The sequence below is a fragment of the Pseudophryne corroboree genome, chromosome 2 (assembly GCF_028390025.1).
Source record: "Pseudophryne corroboree isolate aPseCor3 chromosome 2, aPseCor3.hap2, whole genome shotgun sequence".
Lineage (NCBI taxonomy): Eukaryota > Metazoa > Chordata > Amphibia > Anura > Myobatrachidae > Pseudophryne > Pseudophryne corroboree.
This window is the reverse complement of record NC_086445.1, coordinates 395,399,899-395,421,207: the sequence shown is the minus strand read 5'-3', so window position 1 is coordinate 395,421,207 and position 21,309 is coordinate 395,399,899. Positions and strand designations below refer to the sequence as shown.

Sequence of the window (21,309 nt, the reverse complement as noted above, 5' to 3'; positions counted from 1 at the left end):
TGTATTAGCTGCTCATACCTGAACTTTGTCATACTGGCCTGCTTTTCACTGCAAAAAAGTTGAAGGTCCATCAGACTTCAAGGGGACCTCCTGTGTACAGCCCTCTGTAGGTCACTTCACAGATATTAAATAAATTCATTTGAATTCTGGTATCTGATTGCGCTTTGTATATAAAATAAGAGTGTGATTGTTTTGAATAAAACCTGGTGCAGGGCAAGTACAGTTTGTTTTACTTATTTATTCTTGTAGTGATGGATTTAATGTTCGCATTCCGTTACCGAGCGCCTTGTTTGATGCCCTTCCCCGCGAGATTCAGAGTGGAATGCTGCTAAGGGTTCAGCCAGTTCTATTCAACGTGGGAATCAATGAACAGCAGACGCTGGCAGAAAAGTAAGCTGTATCCCATATGATATGAACACACCTTAGCTAATGACATACTACAACTTCTTGTCTAATAAAATAATGCTGAATTCCTTAAACATAGAGCAAAGCAATATTCCCAGGCACTAGCACAAATTTATATTATGCAGAAACAAAGAGGGACAAATACTTTGTAGTTGGGGCTATGTCTGGTCCTTTAATGATTAAATATTATTTGTGTAAACTGAGAAGATGTGACTATACTTAGTGATAGTGAGGAGAGAAACTCTTCTTATTGTCTTAAAATTGGTTTATTAAGCATTTAGGGGTAGCACTCATTATTATCAGATGGTATTATTAATAATCTTTTCAACTAAATCACTATGGGCGGTATCCAATTAGCCACAGTAGAACATTGGGTGTAAAAAACATAATTTTTTTGCGCTTTTTTGCGATGTTTCACTGATCTTTTTTTACAGGCTATGCAATTAGATAGCCCCTGCAATAAAAAAAATGCTCATGAAAACATACAGGTTCATTAAAACCTATGTGTATTTGGTGTCTGAGTGTGAAAACGGGCTGCTTTTGGGAGGTTTAGTTTCGCCTGCCTGAGGCAGGTGAACAAAATCCCTGATAAGCCGCATCTTGCATTGGCTTATCAGGGCTAATTGGATACCCCCCTATGTCTATTGATTGTCCCTAAATTAAAAAAAACTAGGGAAAAAGTCCTGTGCTGGTTTTCAATTTCCTAGTAGCACATACAGTATCTGTCTAAGTGAATACATTTATTAAACAGAAGGTTTCCCCTGCCACAATACTACAGGTAGGCAGCTTGTGTCTTTCCCAAGCCTTGCTGGGATCATAGAAAAGTACCACTCACCCTCCCATAATCTGGTACGGTATATGCCACACTTGTATACATATAAGGGACATTGGTAATGGGGTGGGGAATATTTGTGTTGTGTAAACCTTCTCTTTATCTAGTTCCAAACATGTATGTCTTTGTGACTAGTAATTACCTTTATGGACATAGGTTTGGCGATACGTCATTGCAAGAAGTCATAAACGTTGAGAGCTTGGTGCGGCTTAATTCCTATTATGAGCAGTTCAAAGAAGTCCTACCGGAAGATTGTAAGTTTTGATGCAACAATTATGGGGCATGTCACCAGGTTGGAAACTATGACCTGTAGTAAGCTTTACATGAATTGATTTTGTGGATTTAGAGGACAGGACGACTATTAAACGCACCATGAATGACTGTATTAAAATAGAACAAAGGACAAATGTGTCTTTTTTGTCTAAAATTTGAAGTAAACTGTTATAACCATACCAAATGAAAAGTGTTAGGCTACTTCACCTTAACCTACATTCTTTCTTAGTTTCTGAATATGGTTACTTTCCATAGCTAACTCCTAGCCCATTACCTAGCACAATATTCTTGCAGACCAACCACAACCATCCTTAAAAGAAATGGTGCTGGTGGAAGGAAAACCTTATGAGCCAGAAAACATGTCACTGCCATGATATGTTTACTTAAATTCGTACCCTACCGCCTCCTGTCCCAGCTTCCATCAATTTTTATTTCAGCTCTGCAAGAGAAGCTGATCGTTTAATTTTATTTGTCCAAATTATATTGTATGAAGTTGTGTTAGGTTAGCATTGGTGATAGCAAATATGATTTTAGTTTTATGTCAGGCATTACAGCTCTTATACTATGGAAAGGTCTGATTTCTTGTATTTCCACTAGTTTATATCTCTTTGCATTTATTTTAGGTTTGCCACGGTCTCGGAGTCAGACATGTCTTCCTGAACTGCTCAGGTTCCTTGGACAAAATGTCCATGCACGGAAAAACAAAAATGTTGACATCCTTTGGCAAGCAGCTGAGGTATGATTTTCCTCTATTTGTGTATTTCTGGTTTTCAACCTGCAGTTTGTTTGATGATAAATATAGGTACAGGGTGTTTAAAAGAAAAGGTAACTGAAACTTGTATGTGTTTTTTATGCATCTGTAACAACTGGGTTCCAGGACAATTTCCAGAGACCTGCACCACCAAACAAAACTATCCTGTCTCAGGTGGAAATGTTCTGGCAAACAGGGTAATCCTAATAAAAGATTTTCCCACAGACCCTGCAGCACCACGAGCAATGTGTGAGGATGGGAAAAAGTTTCAGCTACCTTTTTTATTAAAAACACCTGTAGTTTCACTGCGTATCTCCTGTCATATAGCTGCTGAACAGCATTGCACTCCTTACATTTCTGATATTATGTTTTAAAGGATAAGTTTAGGTATACTTACGTTTCCTGCATACTCTCTATTTCCAAGGGACTTAAACTATGCCTGTCCAAAGATGGAGAGTCTGCAGCATAGATAAGTGTTGCATGCTGCTGGCAAATAAATGGGCATAGCCAGTGGTGTAGTCTCAATGATCCGACTTGGAGTCAGTCATGAGTACTTTGGTTTATGTGTGTCCCGGCTGGTGCCAGCTTTCCTGGTGTACATGGTAGCAGCTCTTGTCTTTATTAATCTAGGAGTGCATTGGGTGTCCTGCTATTAGATGACACCCTACTTCTTATACGTTTATCTCCCCCTGCTCTCTGCTCTAGTCCCTTGACCCTAGTGTTTCCTCGTTACTGCTCATGAGAAACGTCTTCTGCCATTACAGCAGACCATTTTAACCCTCTTTTTACTTAGATATGTAGACGATTGAATGGCGTTCGATTTACAAGCTGTAAAAGTGCCAAGGATCGTACTGCCATGTCAGTGACATTGGAGCAATGCCTTATCCTACAACATGAGCATGGAATGGCCCCACAGGTGTTCACACAAGCACTGGAGTGCATGCGCAGGTAAGTGAGGCCTGCTGCTCTTTGAGGCTTACATTGCCTTTCAGTACAAGAACTAGGTGAGCTACAGATGTGGGCTTCCCATATCATTTCAGGTAACATGTTTTTCCAAAGAATGGAATTTCTGCATGGCAACTTGCAGTATTGTTTTACAAAACATGAGGACTTCTGTCCAAAACTGTTATAGTATAATAATTAGAAAGATCTCCATTAAGGATGAATTTCTTATAAAATCACTAATGAGTTCCACTCAGGCTTCAGATACTGATCCAATGGACTCTTGATTGCTGGAAAGTGCCATGGCCTTTTTCTTAATTGGGAACGCATCTGCAGGTTGCTCTGGTTCTCTAGTCTTACACTCTAGAGCCGGAATAGAATCCTTCTGCTTTCCAGATGTTACATGATCGTCAGCTGACAGACTTTGCTAGGAGCTGTGGATACAACAGCTGGAAAGACACAGGATGCCTAGACCTGCTCTAGAACCACCCAGCTCTTACATGTCAGAGCACCCATGCTATATGGATGTTTGTCATGACTTTTCCTCCCCTTACCATCTCATCCTGTTTTCCCTCAGCATATCTTCATTTGTGTTCTATGTGCAGAAGCAGCAGAGAGATTGTGGAATAAAAATCTTAACCATAAATACATAAAAAATAGGACTACTTTACTCCCTCCAATGTGTTCCTGACATTACTTAGACAATAATCCCTGCACATCACTTACTACAAGAAAGGACAAGGTCTGCAGCCTCTGTAGTTCAGAAATACCACTCAGTCTTGTTCTCATCCATGTCTATGAAATGTCTTTACTGAAGTCACATGTCCATTTCCTATTATCCTATGTTGCGTTCTTTTATTTGACCCTTTCTTACATTCTAACACTATTAGTCTGAGAAGAGTTTTACTGCATAGTGCAGGGTATCTAAATTATCTTTATAGTAAGTCCATTGGTGCTGTATTGGAGAATATTGTTTTCACACTATTTATATCTGCCTCTTTATTGCACATTGCACCTGTTTCTTCAGGTTAATTCCAAATGGCAGAATGTGAGCCAGATATAAGTACTTTGCACCTTTCAAAACATGTGCAGTTCCTCATTCCTGCTGCAGTGTTACTCTTTGCTTTGGTGCTTCTAGCACACTCTGGTCTGTACCTCAGTGTTGAGGTACAGTACAGACCAGAGTGTGCTAGAAGCGCAAAAACAGAGAGCGACACCCCAGGTAGGAAAGAGGCACTGCATGGGTTTTGAAAGGTGCAGAGTGCTCGAATGAACACTATCTTATACAGAGGTGTCCTCATACCTATATCCTTTTTGCGCCTTATAGACGCATAAGATAGATGGTCCGCCGCGTGTAGTAATTTGCATGCTTGAGTACTTCGCCACAGTACACTACTTATTACAAGTGTCTTGATTCCCACAATTACTAGGGACTGACAGTGACGTGTTGGATACATAGCATTAGAGCAGTTATTCTCCCTCCAGAGCCTCTGTGTGTCTAAGAGCTTTCTTTACACAAAGTGCAGCAGAGATACATTACAGTTAGCTTTATTGCTGTAATATAATATGAATAGAACATTACATTTTTTATGCAACTTTAATTTTGTTATTACCACACCAATAGTACTTAGGCAGGCTACATAATCTGGTAGCTGGGGCTTATTTCTCTGCCGCGAAAGGGTCAAATCCTGTACTGATTTGTTCATGGTCTGCTTGCATTCAGATGGCCACTGCTTGGCAGCATGTTGATGCATGGCAGCATGGACTGGTGGCTGTCCAAACTAAACCAAACATGGAAACCTGGCTATTTTTTCTTTTACTTTTCACTCGTCTACAATGCTTTTTTCTTATATTTTCTCTTTTTGTTTTCTCTTTTCTCTCCTTTTACTCTGTAATGCAAATTTTGTTTCAATTACACCACCTTTTATGTGTGCGTTTCAAAATATTGTAAATCTATAAATTCCTTTATTTTGCTTCCTCCTCTGCTTTTTTTTATTATCTCCATTATTATGTGTGATTTTTACTTTCTTTCCCCTTGATCCTTTCCTTTTGCTGTATTCCCCCTCCAACTGTATCCTCTTCACAGCATTGGAACTCGAGAAATAGTCACCCAGAAGAACTTGAGTGGCTTGGTTCCGATCCGAGATTTCAGGCTGGATCCCAGCCTCCTCTATTCTGTCCCTTTGTTAGCACTCAGCCCAAACTTACTGATAGTGTGGCTTTTCCTCAGCATAGCATACCTGGTTTCCAGATTTCGCTGCAAATAAAGACAGGCCAGGAAAATGTACGCCTGGGAATATGCTGCCCCCTTGGAAGACAGATTTCTCACAGCAGTGACCAGGCTATGCCCTATGTTCTGCCTTACAATTTGACATTGTCCTGTTGAAGTTTCCAGATCTGGGGCTGCTTAGTAGAATTGGTCAAACAATCCTTGTACATATATACAGTATATATAGCTTACTCATGCCCACTTACCTCACGTCCTTGATGCTGCTTTGTACCATACATAACATGCAAATAGCACCATGTAGCTTATGTACCAGCAGATTTTGTACTGCTTGTGCTATGGCCATTGCACATCCCCCGAGACACCAGGTATACTCCTGCATTCCTGAGCTATGGTGGTCTGGATATAATGTCATTTTGATGTTTCGGAAGCATAATAGTGGCTACGTTTGCTTTCATGGTTGCTCTTTACACCTTTACAGTACATTTAAAGCTATGGATCTATATAAAGCTTGATTTCTTTACAGATGTGTATATACATCTATTTTTCTGTATATGTTTATAACAACAGAACCAACCAATCTTCCTGAACTGTTACTTATTGTGCTTCCATGTCTTAGTAATTGCACAGTGCTGGAGTACAGCCCATGCACCCTCCTCATATTCCCACTACTTGTGGCGTCCTCTTTGATGGTTATGAGAGATCCATTGTTGCAAACCCTGTTGAGGTTGGTATAGATGCCTAACAGGTTCTTCCATAAAAGTGCCTTTTGCGCAGAACTGCCTAGTATCCAGTTCTTATTTATAGTATATGATATTTTATGCCTCCATATTCCTACTCCATGCCAAAGTAATCCCTGGTGTGTAAATATACCCACTATCACATTTTAGTCTTCAGTGTTCGCTTGTGTTTGAGGAAAATAAAATAGCCTGCTATCTGATCTGCCTGTCTGGAACTAAAGCTTTAATAAAGATAGTGTTGCGTGGAGGTCTTACTTCAGCATAAACCGTATTCAGCAGATAAACTGAATTGGGTTTTCTGGATATGAAAGTAATGAAAATGTGTGTCACTCATTGTAGAATAGCCCACAGTATTTTGCCTACTATTGAGGGACATAGTGGGAAATAAACAGGCTAAGTGTGTATGTGTGTGTGTGTATATATATATATATATATATATATATATATATATATATATATATATATATATATATATATATATATATATATGAAATCATGAAGAATGAACCTTATTATATTAGGCTTATATGCCGTTTTATCAGTGTTTGACCCATTAACTGCAGAAAACGCACGTGTTTGCTACCATTGTAGTTTTATAGAGAGACTTTCTTTCTTATTATACATATTTCTGTGTTTCTTTATCTTTGTGCATTGTTGAACAGGTGAAAAATAATATTGCGTTTTCACATCACAATATATCCCAAAACAAATTCTAACTGTATACTAAAACTATCCCAAGAGTTCCTGACCTATATTTTGTATTTTGTATTTTTCTTACTGTAAATACTGTAAACCTTGTTTCTAGGATAATGACCAGTGGTAAAATTAAGAGGGACATGTACTAAGCAGTGATAAAAGTGGAGAAGTTGCCCATGGCAACCAATCAGCTACTCTGTATATATTTATAGTATGCAAATGAGAAATGTTACGTCAATGCTGATTGGTTGCCATGGGCAACTTCTCCACTTTTATCACAGCTTAGTACATGTCCCCCTTAGTGTTATTCAAAATTGTAAATGACAGAGCTGTTTGATGAGTGGTAAGTACCATATATTGTGGGGAGCAATACAGCAAATGATTCTCAGAGAATTGAATAACATGACATTCCCCAGCAAATAACTCTAGCAGAACCATGATTTTTGGCTTGCTGAGACATCCGCTTCACATATTGCTAGTACTTTCAAACATTATTTTGCGTAGTGTAAGTTACTCTGAACATTGTGTGCATTATGCAAAGCTTAATGCAAGTTTACATTGGTGTGTTCTATATAGTATAGAGTGTTAGTACAGAAACCTTTTTGGTGTACCAGGCATTTACAGCCTCCTCCTGTCCCCATACGCCATCTTAGAATTGCCCTCTTGCAGCCGTATAGTTGCCACAGTTGATTAGCTCAGGCAGGTGCTGGACTAACTAGAACAGGCCTGGCCAACCTGTGGCTCTCCAGCTGTTGTAAAACTACAAGTCCCATCATGCTTTGCCACAGTTTTGCTATTAAGGAATGCTAAAACCGTTGCAGGGCATGCTGGGATGTGTAGTTTCACAACATCTGGAGAGCCACAGGTTGGCCAGGCCTGAACTAGAAAGTAACTTCCTCAATGTGGTCGTCTGCACGGCACAAACATTCCAATTGCTTGAGTACAGTCTCACCACTGTTACTAATCCCCACTCTAGAGTTACTTCATAGTTAGTCTGGCTACTAGAGATGAGCGCCTGAAATTTTTCGGGTTTTGTGTTTTGGTTTTGGGTTCGGTTCCGCGGCCGTGTTTTGGGGTCGAACGCGTTTTGGCAAAACCTCACCGAATTTTTTTTGTCGGATTCGGGTGTGTTTTGGATTCGGGTGTTTTTTTCAAAAAACACTAAAAAACAGCTTAAATCATAGAATTTGGGGGTCATTTTGATCCCAAAGTATTATTAACCTCAAAAACCATAATTTACACTCATTTTCAGTCTATTCTGAATACCTCACACCTCACAATATTATTTTTAGTCCTAAAATTTGCACCGAGGTCGCTGTGTGAGTAAGATAAGCGACCCTAGTGGCCGACACAAACACCGGGCCCATCTAGGAGTGGCTCTGCAGTGTCACGCAGGATGGCCCTTCCAAAAAACCCTCCCCAAACAGCACATGACGCAAAGAAAAAAAGAGGCGCAATGAGGTAGCTGTGTGAGTAAGATTAGCGACTCTAGTGGCCGACACAAACACCGGGCCCATCTAGGAGTGGCACTGCAGTGTCACGCAGGATGTCCCTTCCAAAAAACCCTCCCCAAACAGCACATGACGCAAAGAAAAAAAGAGGCGCAATGAGGTAGCTGACTGTGTGAGTAAGATTAGCGACCCTAGTGGCCGACACAAACACCGGGCCCATTTAGGAGTGGCACTGCAGTGTCACGCAGGATGTCCCTTCCAAAAAACCCTCCCCAATCAGCACATGATGCAAAGAAAAAGAAAAGAAAAAAGAGGTGCAAGATGGAATTGTCCTTGGGCCCTCCCACCCACCCTTATGTTGTATAAACAGGACATGCACACTTTAACCAACCCATCATTTCAGTGACAGGGTCTGCCACACGACTGTGACTGATATGACGGGTTGGTTTGGACCCCCCCCCAAAAAAGAAGCAATTAATCTCTCCTTGCACAAACTGGCTCTACAGAGGCAAGATGTCCACCTCATCTTCACCCTCCGATATATCACCGTGTACATCCCCCTCCTCACAGATTATCAATTCGTCCCCACTGGAATCCACCATCTCAGCTCCCTGTGTACTTTGTGGAGGCAATTGCTGCTGGTCAATGTCTCCGCGGAGGAATTGATTATAATTCATTTTAATGAACATCATCTTCTCCACATTTTCTGGATGTAACCTCGTACGCCGATTGCTGACAAGGTGAGCGGCGGCACTAAACACTCTTTCGGAGTACACACTTGTGGGAGGGCAACTTAGGTAGAATAAAGCCAGTTTGTGCAAGGGCCTCCAAATTGCCTCTTTTTCCTGCCAGTATAAGTACGGACTGTGTGACGTGCCTACTTGGATGCGGTCACTCATATAATCCTCCACCATTCTATCAATGTTGAGAGAATCATATGCAGTGACAGTAGACGACATGTCCGTAATCGTTGTCAGGTCCTTCAGTCCGGACCAGATGTCAGCATCAGCAGTCGCTCCAGACTGCCCTGCATCACCGCCAGCGGGTGGGCTCGGAATTCTGAGCCTTTTCCTCGCACCCCCAGTTGCGGGAGAATGTGAAGAAGGAGATGTTGACAGGTCGCGTTCCGCTTGACTTGACAATTTTGTCACCAGCAGGTCTTTCAACCCCAGCAGACTTGTGTCTGCCGGAAAGAGAGATCCAAGGTAGGCTTTAAATCTAGGATCGAGCACGGTGGCCAAAATGTAGTGCTCTGATTTCAACAGATTGACCACCCGTGAATCCTTGTTAAGCGAATTAAGGGCTCCATCCACAAGTCCCACATGCCTAGCGGAATCGCTCCCTTTTAGCTCCTCCTTCAATGTCTCCAGCTTCTTCTGCAAAAGCCTGATGAGGGGAATGACCTGACTCAGGCTGGCAGTGTCTGAACTGACTTCACGTGTGGCAAGTTCAAAGGGCATCAGAACCTTGCACAACGTTGAAATCATTCTCCACTGCGCTTGAGACAGGTGCATTCCACCTACTATATCGTGCTCAATTGTATAGGCTTGAATGGCCTTTTGCTGCTCCTCCAACCTCTGAAGCATATAGAGGGTTGAATTCCACCTCGTTACCACTTCTTGCTTCAGATGATGGCAGGGCAGGTTCAGTAGTTTTTGGTGGTGCTCCAGTCTTCTGTACGTGGTGCCTGTACGCCGAAAGTGTCCCGCAATTCTTCTGGCCACCGACAGCATCTCTTGCACGCCCCTGTCGTTTTTTAAAAAATTCTGCACCACCAAATTCAAGGTATGTGCAAAACATGGGACGTGCTGGAATTTGCCCATATTTAATGCACACACAATATTGCTGGCGTTGTCCGATGCCACAAATCCACAGGAGAGTCCAATTGGGGTAAGCCATTCCGCGATGATCTTCCTCAGTAAGAGGTTTTCAGCTGTGTGCGTATTCTGGAAACCGGTGATACAAAGCGTAGCCTGCCTAGGAAAGAGTTGGCGTTTGCGAGATGCTGCTACTGGTGCCGCCGCTGCTGTTCTTGCGGCGGGAGTCCATACATCTACCCAGTGGGCTGTCACAGTCATATAGTCCTGACCCTGCCCTGCTCCACTTGTCCACATGTCCGTGGTTAAGTGGACATTGGGTACAGCTGCATTTTTTAGGACACTGGTGACTCTTTTTCTGAGGTCTGTGTACATTTTCGGTATCGCCTGCCTAGAGAAATGGAACCTAGATGGTATTTGGTACCGGGGACACAGTACCTCCAACAAGTCTCTAGTTGGCTCTGCAGTAATGATGGATACCGGAACCACGTTTCTCACCACCCAGGATGCCAAGGCCTCAGTTATCCGCTTTGCAGTAGGATGACTGCTGTGATATTTCATCTTCCTCGCAAAGGACTGTTGAACAGTCAATTGCTTACTGGAAGTAGTACAAGTGGGCTTACGACTTCCCCTCTGGGATGACCATCGACTCCCAGCGGCAACAACAGCAGCGCCAGCAGCAGTAGGCGTTACACGCAAGGATGCATCGGAGGAATCCCAGGCAGGAGAGGACTCGTCAGAATTGCCAGTGACATGGCCTGCAGGACTATTGGCATTCCTGGGGAAGGAGGAAATTGACACTGAGGGAGTTGGTGGGGTGGTTTGCGTGAGCTTGGTTACAAGAGGAAGGGATTTACTGGTCAGTGGACTGCTTCCGCTGTCACCCAAAGTTTTTGAACTTGTCACTGACTTATTATGAATGCGCTGCAGGTGACGTATAAGGGAGGATGTTCCGAGGTGGTTAACGTCCTTACCCCTACTTATTACAGCTTGACAAAGGGAACACACGGCTTGACACCTGTTGTCCGCATTTCTGGTGAAATACTTCCACACCGAAGAGCTGATTTTTTTGGTATTTTCACCTGGCATGTCAACGGCCATATTCCTCCCACGGACAACAGGTGTCTCCCCGGGTGCCTGACTTAAACAAACCACCTCACCATCAGAATCCTCCTGGTCAATTTCCTCCCCAGCGCCAGCAACACCCATATCCTCCTCATCCTGGTGTACTTCAACACTGACATCTTCAATCTGACTATCAGGAACTGGACTGCGGGTGCTCCTTCCAGCACTTGCAGGGGGCGTGCAAATGGTGGAAGGCGCATGCTCTTCACGTCCAGTGTTGGGAAGGTCAGGCATCGCAACCGACACAATTGGACTCTCCTTGTGGATTTGGGATTTCGAAGAATGCACAGTTCTTTGCTGTGCTGCTTTTGCCAGCTTGAGTCTTTTCATTTTTCTAGCGAGAGGCTGAGTGCTTCCATCCTCATGTGAAGCTGAACCACTAGCCATGAACATAGGCCAGGGCCTCAGCCGTTCCTTGCCACTCCGTGTCGTAAATGGCATATTGGCAAGTTTACGCTTCTCCTCCGACAATTTTATTTTAGGTTTTGGAGTCCTTTTTTTTCTGATATTTGGTGTTTTGGATTTGACATGCTCTGTACTATGACATTGGGCATCGGCCTTGGCAGACGACGTTGCTGGCATTTCATCGTCTCGGCCATGACTAGTGGCAGCAGCTTCAGCACGAGGTGGAAGTGGATCTTGATCTTTCCCTAATTTTGGAACCTCAACATTTTTGTTCTCCATATTTTAATAGGCACAACTAAAAGGCACCTCAGGTAAACAATGGAGATGGATACTAGTATACAATTATGGACTGCCTGCCGAGTGCAGACACAGAGGTAGCCACAGCCGTGAACTACCGTACTGTACTGTGTCTGCTGCTAATATAGACTGGTTGATAAAGAGATGTCTATGTAACTATGTATGTATAAAGAAGAAAGAAAAAAAAACCACGGTTAGGTGGTATATACAATTATGGACGGGCTGCCGAGTGCCGACACAGAGGTAGCCACAGCCGTGAACTACCGCACTGTACTGTGTCTGCTGCTAATATAGACTGGTTGATAAAGAGATAGTATACTCGTAACTAGTATGTATGTATAAAGAAAGAAAAAAAAACCACGGTTAGGTGGTATATACAATTATGGACGGGCTGCCGAGTGCCGACACAGAGGTAGCCACAGCCATGAACTACCGCACTGTACTGTGTCTGCTGCTAATATAGACTGGTTGATAAAGAGATAGTATACTCGTAACTAGTATGTATGTATAAAGAAAGAAAAAAAAACCACGGTTAGGTGGTATATACAATTATGGACGGGCTGCCGAGTGCCGACACAGAGGTAGCCACAGCCGTGAACTACCGCACTGTACTGTGTCTGCTGCTAATATATAGACTGGTTGATAAAGAGATAGTATACTCGTAACTAGTATGTATGTATAAAGAAAGAAAAAAAAACCACGGTTAGGTGGTATATACAATTATGGACGGGCTGCCGAGTGCCGACACAGAGGTAGCCACAGCCGTGAACTACCGCACTGTACTGTGTCTGCTGCTAATATATAGACTGGTTGATAAAGAGATAGTATACTCGTAACTAGTATGTATGTATAAAGAAAGAAAAAAAAACCACGGTTAGGTGGTATATACAATTATGGACGGGCTGCCGAGTGCCGACACAGAGGTAGCCACAGCCGTGAACTACCGCACTGTACTGTGTCTGCTGCTAATATAGACTGGTTGATAAAGAGATAGTATACTCGTAACTAGTATGTATGTATAAAGAAAGAAAAAAAAACCACGGTTAGGTGGTATATACAATTATGGACGGGCTGCCGAGTGCCGACACAGAGGTAGCCACAGCCGTGAACTACCGCACTGTACTGTGTCTGCTGCTAATATAGACTGGTTGATAAAGAGATAGTATACTCGTAACTAGTATGACTATAAAGAAAGAAAAAAAAACCACGGTTAGGTGGTATATACAATTATGGACGGGCTGCCGAGTGCCGACACAGAGGTAGCCACAGCCGTGAACTACCGCACTGTACTGTGTCTGCTGCTAATATAGACTGGTTGATAAAGAGATAGTATACTCGTAACTAGTATGACTATAAAGAAAGAAAAAAAAAAACCACGGTTAGGTGGTATATACAATTATGGACGGGCTGCCGAGTGCCGACACAGAGGTAGCCACAGCCGTGAACTACCGCACTGTACTGTGTCTGCTGCTAATATAGACTGGTTGATAAAGAGATAGTATACTCGTAACTAGTATGTATGTATAAAGAAAGAAAAAAAAACCACGGTTAGGTGGTATATACAATTATGGACGGGCTGCCGAGTGCCGACACAGAGGTAGCCACAGCCGTGAACTACCGCACTGTACTGTGTCTGCTGCTAATATAGACTGGTTGATAAAGAGATAGTATACTCGTAACTAGTATGACTATAAAGAAAGAAAAAAAAACCACGGTTAGGTGGTATATACAATTATGGACGGGCTGCCGAGTGCCGACACAGAGGTAGCCACAGCCGTGAACTACCGCACTGTACTGTGTCTGCTGCTAATATAGACTGGTTGATAAAGAGATAGTATACTCGTAACTAGTATGTATGTATAAAGAAAGAAAAAAAAACCACGGTTAGGTGGTATATACAATTATGGACGGGCTGCCGAGTGCCGACACAGAGGTAGCCACAGCCGTGAACTACCGCACTGTACTGTGTCTGCTGCTAATATATAGACTGGTTGATAAAGAGATAGTATACTCGTAACTAGTATGTATGTATAAAGAAAGAAAAAAAAACCACGGTTAGGTGGTATATACAATTATGGACGGGCTGCCGAGTGCCGACACAGAGGTAGCCACAGCCGTGAACTACCGCACTGTACTGTGTCTGCTGCTAATATATAGACTGGTTGATAAAGAGATAGTATACTCGTAACTAGTATGTATGTATAAAGAAAGAAAAAAAAACCACGGTTAGGTGGTATATACAATTATGGACGGGCTGCCGAGTGCCGACACAGAGGTAGCCACAGCCGTGAACTACCGCACTGTACTGTGTCTGCTGCTAATATATAGACTGGTTGATAAAGAGATAGTATACTCGTAACTAGTATGTATGTATAAAGAAAGAAAAAAAAACCACGGTTAGGTGGTATATACAATTATGGACGGGCTGCCGAGTGCCGACACAGAGGTAGCCACAGCCGTGAACTACCGCACTGTACTGTGTCTGCTGCTAATATATAGACTGGTTGATAAAGAGATAGTATACTCGTAACTAGTATGTATGTATAAAGAAAGAAAAAAAAACCACGGTTAGGTGGTATATACAATTATGGACGGGCTGCCGAGTGCCGACACAGAGGTAGCCACAGCCGTGAACTACCGCACTGTACTGTGTCTGCTGCTAATATAGACTGGTTGATAAAGAGATAGTATACTCGTAACTAGTATGTATGTATAAAGAAAGAAAAAAAAACCACGGTTAGGTGGTATATACAATTATGGACGGGCTGCCGAGTGCCGACACAGAGGTAGCCACAGCCGTGAACTACCGCACTGTACTGTGTCTGCTGCTAATATAGACTGGTTGATAAAGAGATAGTATACTCGTAACTAGTATGTATGTATAAAGAAAGAAAAAAAAACCACGGTTAGGTGGTATATACAATTATGGACGGGCTGCCGAGTGCCGACACAGAGGTAGCCACAGCCGTGAACTACCGCACTGTACTGTGTCTGCTGCTAATATAGACTGGTTGATAAAGAGATAGTATACTCGTAACTAGTATGACTATAAAGAAAGAAAAAAAAAACACGGTTAGGTGGTATATACAATTATGGACGGGCTGCCGAGTGCCGACACAGAGGTAGCCACAGCCGTGAACTACCGCACTGTACTGTGTCTGCTGCTAATATAGACTGGTTGATAAAGAGATAGTATACTCGTAACTAGTATGTATGTATAAAGAAAGAAAAAAAAACCACGGTTAGGTGGTATATACAATTATGGACGGGCTGCCGGGTGCCGACACAGAGGTAGCCACAGCCGTGAACTACCGCACTGTACTGTGTCTGCTGCTAATATAGACTGGTTGATAAAGAGATAGTATACTCGTAACTAGTATGACTATAAAGAAAGAAAAAAAAACCACGGTTAGGTGGTATATACAATTATGGACGGGCTGCCGAGTGCCGACACAGAGGTAGCCACAGCCGTGAACTACCGCACTGTACTGTGTCTGCTGCTAATATAGACTGGTTGATAAAGAGATAGTATACTCGTAACTAGTATGACTATAAAGAAAGAAAAAAAAACCACGGTTAGGTGGTATATACAATTATGGACGGGCTGCCGAGTGCCGACACAGAGGTAGCCACAGCCGTGAACTACCGCACTGTACTGTGTCTGCTGCTAATATAGACTGGTTAATAAAGAGATAGTATACTCGTAACTAGTATGACTATAAAGAAAGAAAAAAAAAACACGGTTAGGTGGTATATACAATTATGGACGGGCTGCCGAGTGCCGACACAGAGGTAGCCACAGCCGTGAACTACCGCACTGTACTGTGTCTGCTGCTAATATATAGACTGGTTGATAAAGAGATAGTATACTCGTAACTAGTATGTATGTATAAAGAAAGAAAAAAAAACCACGGTTAGGTGGTATATACAATTATGGACGGGCTGCCGAGTGCCGACACAGAGGTAGCCACAGCCGTGAACTACCGCACTGTACTGTGTCTGCTGCTAATATAGACTGGTTGATAAAGAGATAGTATACTCGTAACTAGTATGTATGTATAAAGAAAGAAAAAAAAACCACGGTTAGGTGGTATATACAATTATGGACGGGCTGCCGAGTGCCGACACAGAGGTAGCCACAGCCGTGAACTACCGCACTGTACTGTGTCTGCTGCTAATATAGACTGGTTGATAAAGAGATAGTATACTCGTAACTAGTATGTATGTATAAAGAAAGAAAAAAAAACCACGGTTAGGTGGTATATACAATTATGGACGGGCTGCCGAGTGCCGACACAGAGGTAGCCACAGCCGTGAACTACCGCACTGTACTGTGTCTGCTGCTAATATAGACTGGTTGATAAAGAGATAGTATACTCGTAACTAGTATGACTATAAAGAAAGAAAAAAAAACCACGGTTAGGTGGTATATACAATTATGGACGGGCTGCCGAGTGCCGACACAGAGGTAGCCACAGCCGTGAACTACCGCACTGTACTGTGTCTGCTGCTAATATAGACTGGTTGATAAAGAGATAGTATACTCGTAACTAGTATGTATGTATAAAGAAAGAAAAAAAAACCACGGTTAGGTGGTATATACAATTATGGACGGGCTGCCGGGTGCCGACACAGAGGTAGCCACAGCCGTGAACTACCGCACTGTACTGTGTCTGCTGCTAATATAGACTGGTTGATAAAGAGATAGTATACTCGTAACTAGTATGACTATAAAGAAAGAAAAAAAAACCACGGTTAGGTGGTATATACAATTATGGACGGGCTGCCGAGTGCCGACACAGAGGTAGCCACAGCCGTGAACTACCGCACTGTACTGTGTCTGCTGCTAATATAGACTGGTTGATAAAGAGATAGTATACTCGTAACTAGTATGACTATAAAGAAAGAAAAAAAAACCACGGTTAGGTGGTATATACAATTATGGACGGGCTGCCGAGTGCCGACACAGAGGTAGCCACAGCCGTGAACTACCGCACTGTACTGTGTCTGCTGCTAATATAGACTGGTTAATAAAGAGATAGTATACTCGTAACTAGTATGACTATAAAGAAAGAAAAAAAAAACACGGTTAGGTGGTATATACAATTATGGACGGGCTGCCGAGTGCCGACACAGAGGTAGCCACAGCCGTGAACTACCGCACTGTACTGTGTCTGCTGCTAATATATAGACTGGTTGATAAAGAGATAGTATACTCGTAACTAGTATGTATGTATAAAGAAAGAAAAAAAAAACACGGTTAGGTGGTATATACAATTATGGACGGGCTGCCGAGTGCCGACACAGAGGTAGCCACAGCCGTGAACTACCGCACTGTACTGTGTCTGCTGCTAATATATAGACTGGTTGATAAAGAGATAGTATACTCGTAACTAGTATGTATGTATAAAGAAAGAAAAAAAAACCACGGTTAGGTGGTATATACAATTATGGACGGGCTGCCGAGTGCCGACACAGAGGTAGCCACAGCCGTGAACTACCGCACTGTACTGTGTCTGCTGCTAATATAGACTGGTTGATAAAGAGATAGTATACTCGTAACTAGTATGTATGTATAAAGAAAGAAAAAAAAACCACGGTTAGGTGGTATATACAATTATGGACGGGCTGTTGAGTGCCGACACAGAGGTAGCCACAGCCGTGAACTACCGCACTGTACTGTGTCTGCTGCTAATATATAGACTGGTTGATAAAGAGATAGTATACTCGTAACTAGTATGTATGTATAAAGAAAGAAAAAAAAACCACGGTTAGGTGGTATATACAATTATGGACGGGCTGCCGAGTGCCGACACAGAGGTAGCCACAGCCGTGAACTACCGCACTGTACTGTGTCTGCTGCTAATATAGACTGGTTGATAAAGAGATAGTATACTACTAATATTATATATACTGGTGGTCAGGTCACTGGTCACTAGTCACACTGGCAGTGGCACTCCTGCAGCAAAAGTGTGCACTGTTTAATTTTAATATAATATTATGTACTCCTGGCTCCTGCTATAACCTATAACTGGCACTGCAGTGCTCCCCAGTCTCCCCCACAATTATAAGCTGTGTGAGCTGAGCACAGTCAGATATATATATACATTGATGCAGCACACTGGGCTGAGCAGTGCACACAGATATGGTATGTGACTGAGTCACTGTGTGTATCGTTTTTTTCAAGCAGAGAACGGATATATTAAATAAAACAAACAACTGCACTGTCTGGTGGTCACTGTGGTCGTCAGTCACTAAACTCTGCACTCTCTTCTACAGTATCACAGCCTCAGGTCAATCTCTCTCTCTCTCTCTCAACCCTAATCTAAATGGAGAGGACGCCAGCCACGTCCTCTCCCTATCAATCTCAATGCACGTGTGAAAATGGCGGCGACGCGCGGCTCCTTATATAGAATCCGAGTCTCGCGAGAATCCGACAGCGTCATGATGACGTTCGGGCGCGCTCGGGTTAACCGAGCAAGGCGGGAAGATCCGAGTCTGCTCGGACCCGTGAAAAAAACATGAAGTTCGTGCGGGTTCGGATTCAGAGAAACCGAACCCGCTCATCTCTACTGGCTACTTCTATGTATGTTTTTACCCAGATAATATGATGTCATTTGTTAGGTCTGGGAGTTATAGTTATAAATCTGGTCATGCTCGTGGTTGCCTGCGCCTGACCTAATGTCTATGTGTTTAACTAGTAAGTAGTTGGTAGAGTTATATTTTTATTATTTTGTCTGATTTTTCTGCCTCCAACATTGTTCCTTTATGCAAATAATTGATCCTTTTTTGTCCTGCTGGTTTTGCCGTATTGCAATCATGCTTTGCATCTGAACATAAAATACCACAAATAAAATGTTTTATTCCACCTAAAAATAAATCTGCTTGGAATGCTGTACTGCACATACCACACCAGTAACATACATTTCTAACATCCTAATTTAATATGCTTTCATATGCTACTGCTTTGCCTGTGTTTTCCATTTGTTATTTGTGCAGATTATATTTTCTTTTTGTGCCTGGTTTTTTTTTGTTTTTTTTCCTCAGTGAGGGCTGTCGCCGGGAAAACACCATGAAGAATGTGGGATGCCGCAAATATGCATTTAACAGTCTACAGCTGAAGGCATTCCCAAAGCATTACAGGCCTCCTGAAGGAACCTACGGAAAAGTGGAAACTTAGGTTATACTGAATGTTTCCCTACAGCATCTGTAGATATTCATACATGTGTAATATAAGATTTTCACTGTATGGTTTATGGAGACGGCCCCCATATGAATGGAGCATGCACCGGAAGATGGTTTGTTACAGCGTTTTAGCGTGACTTCTCACTAACAAGGCCGTTTATGAACTGAACACTTGAATACAAACTTACTAGTGACCTCACAAATGTGGTGAAGCAGGATGATCCTTAGGAGGTTGTACATGGTTGTAGCATTCCCTCGCTGAGGTCCCTCTGCTAAAGATGCTAGAAAACCATGGCATGTTAGGCTGCAGTTGTCCATAATAAAATATAGGGAGTAAAACAAATGTTTCAATGTTTTAGGCACTTTGGGTTAAAATATAGGAAATGTTGTGGCATTTGTTTCCACAGCTCATGAACATGAAGTGCATCAGGGTGCAGGTGGGTGCATGGGTTGGGTTCGTTTATCCTCAGTAATCCTTAGTAAAATAGCAACAGGTTCCATTTCACGCGCTCCTCTTCACTCCTGTTCTGATATAAGACCATTAAACTAATTTGTAATCGGCATCAAATGCTGTACATGCTGATCCTACAGTGAAACCTGCAGCTTGCCATCATGCTCATTCAACCCTGCTTTAAAGATGCTACAAACCCAATTTTTTTTCAATTAGATTTCTCTACTAAATTATGGCTGAATAGCACCTCTGTGTGTTCCCTTACAGAGCAGAGAACACAGGTCTTTTTCTTCCCTATCTTTGCTGCAACACAGTCAGCCAGTTGCAAAGAAGACCCAGCATTTGCAGAATTATTAGGGATTATTTGTCTATATGAAGAAAGTTTTATTCAGTCCTATTTTTATCTTAATGAATTTAGTGAAGAAGTCAGTGGTTGTCTGTACTGGATTCATCACAGGGATCATTGAAAACGAATGCTGTTCATACATTATACAATTGTGCAGTGTATGCATGTGTCCATTCTCAAATATCGATCGGTCAGACATGGTGAATCGTTCAGTATGTACATATGATGCAATATTTTTGCCATTGCATTGTGCAGTATATGTCCTGCCGTGGCCAACTGACGGACACCCCTGTTCCTTCACATGGGAGAAACAGGGAAATGTCTCCTCTTTTGTGAAGGACCCACATATCGCTGCCATATACACTGTGATATGTATTGCCACCATAGTCTGACAAGACACTTTTATCTGAACATGTATTCCCAGCAATTAGTAACCCTCCTCTAGCGCTATCTGCCTGCAACAGAGCATAGAGGCGAGAACAGTCATTTCCTCATTAACCTTTCCGATATATACGTATGCAAGTACCATGATGCCGAGATCCCTAAGGCAGTTTTTATCCCATGGGTGGCAAAAGCTATTCATTTCTGCTCTGGCACAGAATGGCAGTTGTGTCATACGTAACATGAAACCATGTTACTGGCAGGTTGTCCGTCTCAGTCCTGCATCGCTGCGCTTCATCGCCTTATGGTGCGTCCTTATGATCAGCTTGTCAGTGTTAATGAGTGTCTAATTTCCATTAATTAGGCCTGTTCCTATTTGTTATATTTAAGCAGTACTGTTTAATTTTATACAACAATAATTTATTAAAATAAAGCACATTACTAGTTAACATATTGAATGTATGACCTTTGTTTCATATAGAGGCAAGTGTGACGTCACAGTCCTTTTTCCTCTATGCTGTTGGAGGTTGTTCTTCCTCCCGTTATCAAACTCTGTCTGTGGCTTTATTCCCTCCTCACATCATGACGCTGCCTCTGTGCCATGTAGCCCTGCACTCACTACCATGTTTGCATGACTGCACAAACCACATTCATCTTCTAAAATAATCTGTGATCTTGTGAATTCATTTAAAAACTGGACCATGAGATGCAGCAGAGATCATAGTAACAATCCCTTGAATTAAGGAATTTTGCTGAAGATGCAAAATCTAGGTTCATTATATAAGTCAAGAGAACCATTTATATTGTTGTATGCCAACTATCAGAAGCAGTCTTTTTCCATATAGAACAAAACAACTAACCTGTCTACAATTATTGAACAATATGAGGGGTATTCAGTTGTTTGAAAAGTCAGTTGGGTGTCTGTTTTTTCCTATCTAATAGGCAGGAAAAAACTGACACCCAGCCGACTTTCCAAACAATTGAA

General features: G+C 42.3%; 1 protein-coding gene across 4 annotated transcripts in view; it reads left to right on the top strand.

The window, feature by feature from the left end:
- Window positions 1-20,773, top strand: part of INPP4A (inositol polyphosphate-4-phosphatase type I A) — a 266,919-nt gene extending 246,146 nt beyond the window's left edge. For all 4 annotated transcript variants that reach the window (XM_063953338.1, XM_063953341.1, XM_063953340.1 and 1 more), the window contains 5 exons: window positions 250-390; window positions 1,394-1,491; window positions 2,134-2,246; window positions 3,055-3,209; window positions 19,009-20,773. In XM_063953338.1, the coding sequence (XP_063809408.1) occupies window positions 250-390; window positions 1,394-1,491; window positions 2,134-2,246; window positions 3,055-3,209; window positions 19,009-19,141 (640 nt within the window). In that variant the 3' untranslated portion in view covers window positions 19,142-20,773. The remainder of the gene's footprint in view (window positions 1-249; window positions 391-1,393; window positions 1,492-2,133; window positions 2,247-3,054; window positions 3,210-19,008) is intronic.
- Window positions 20,774-21,309: the final 536 nt, after the last annotated feature.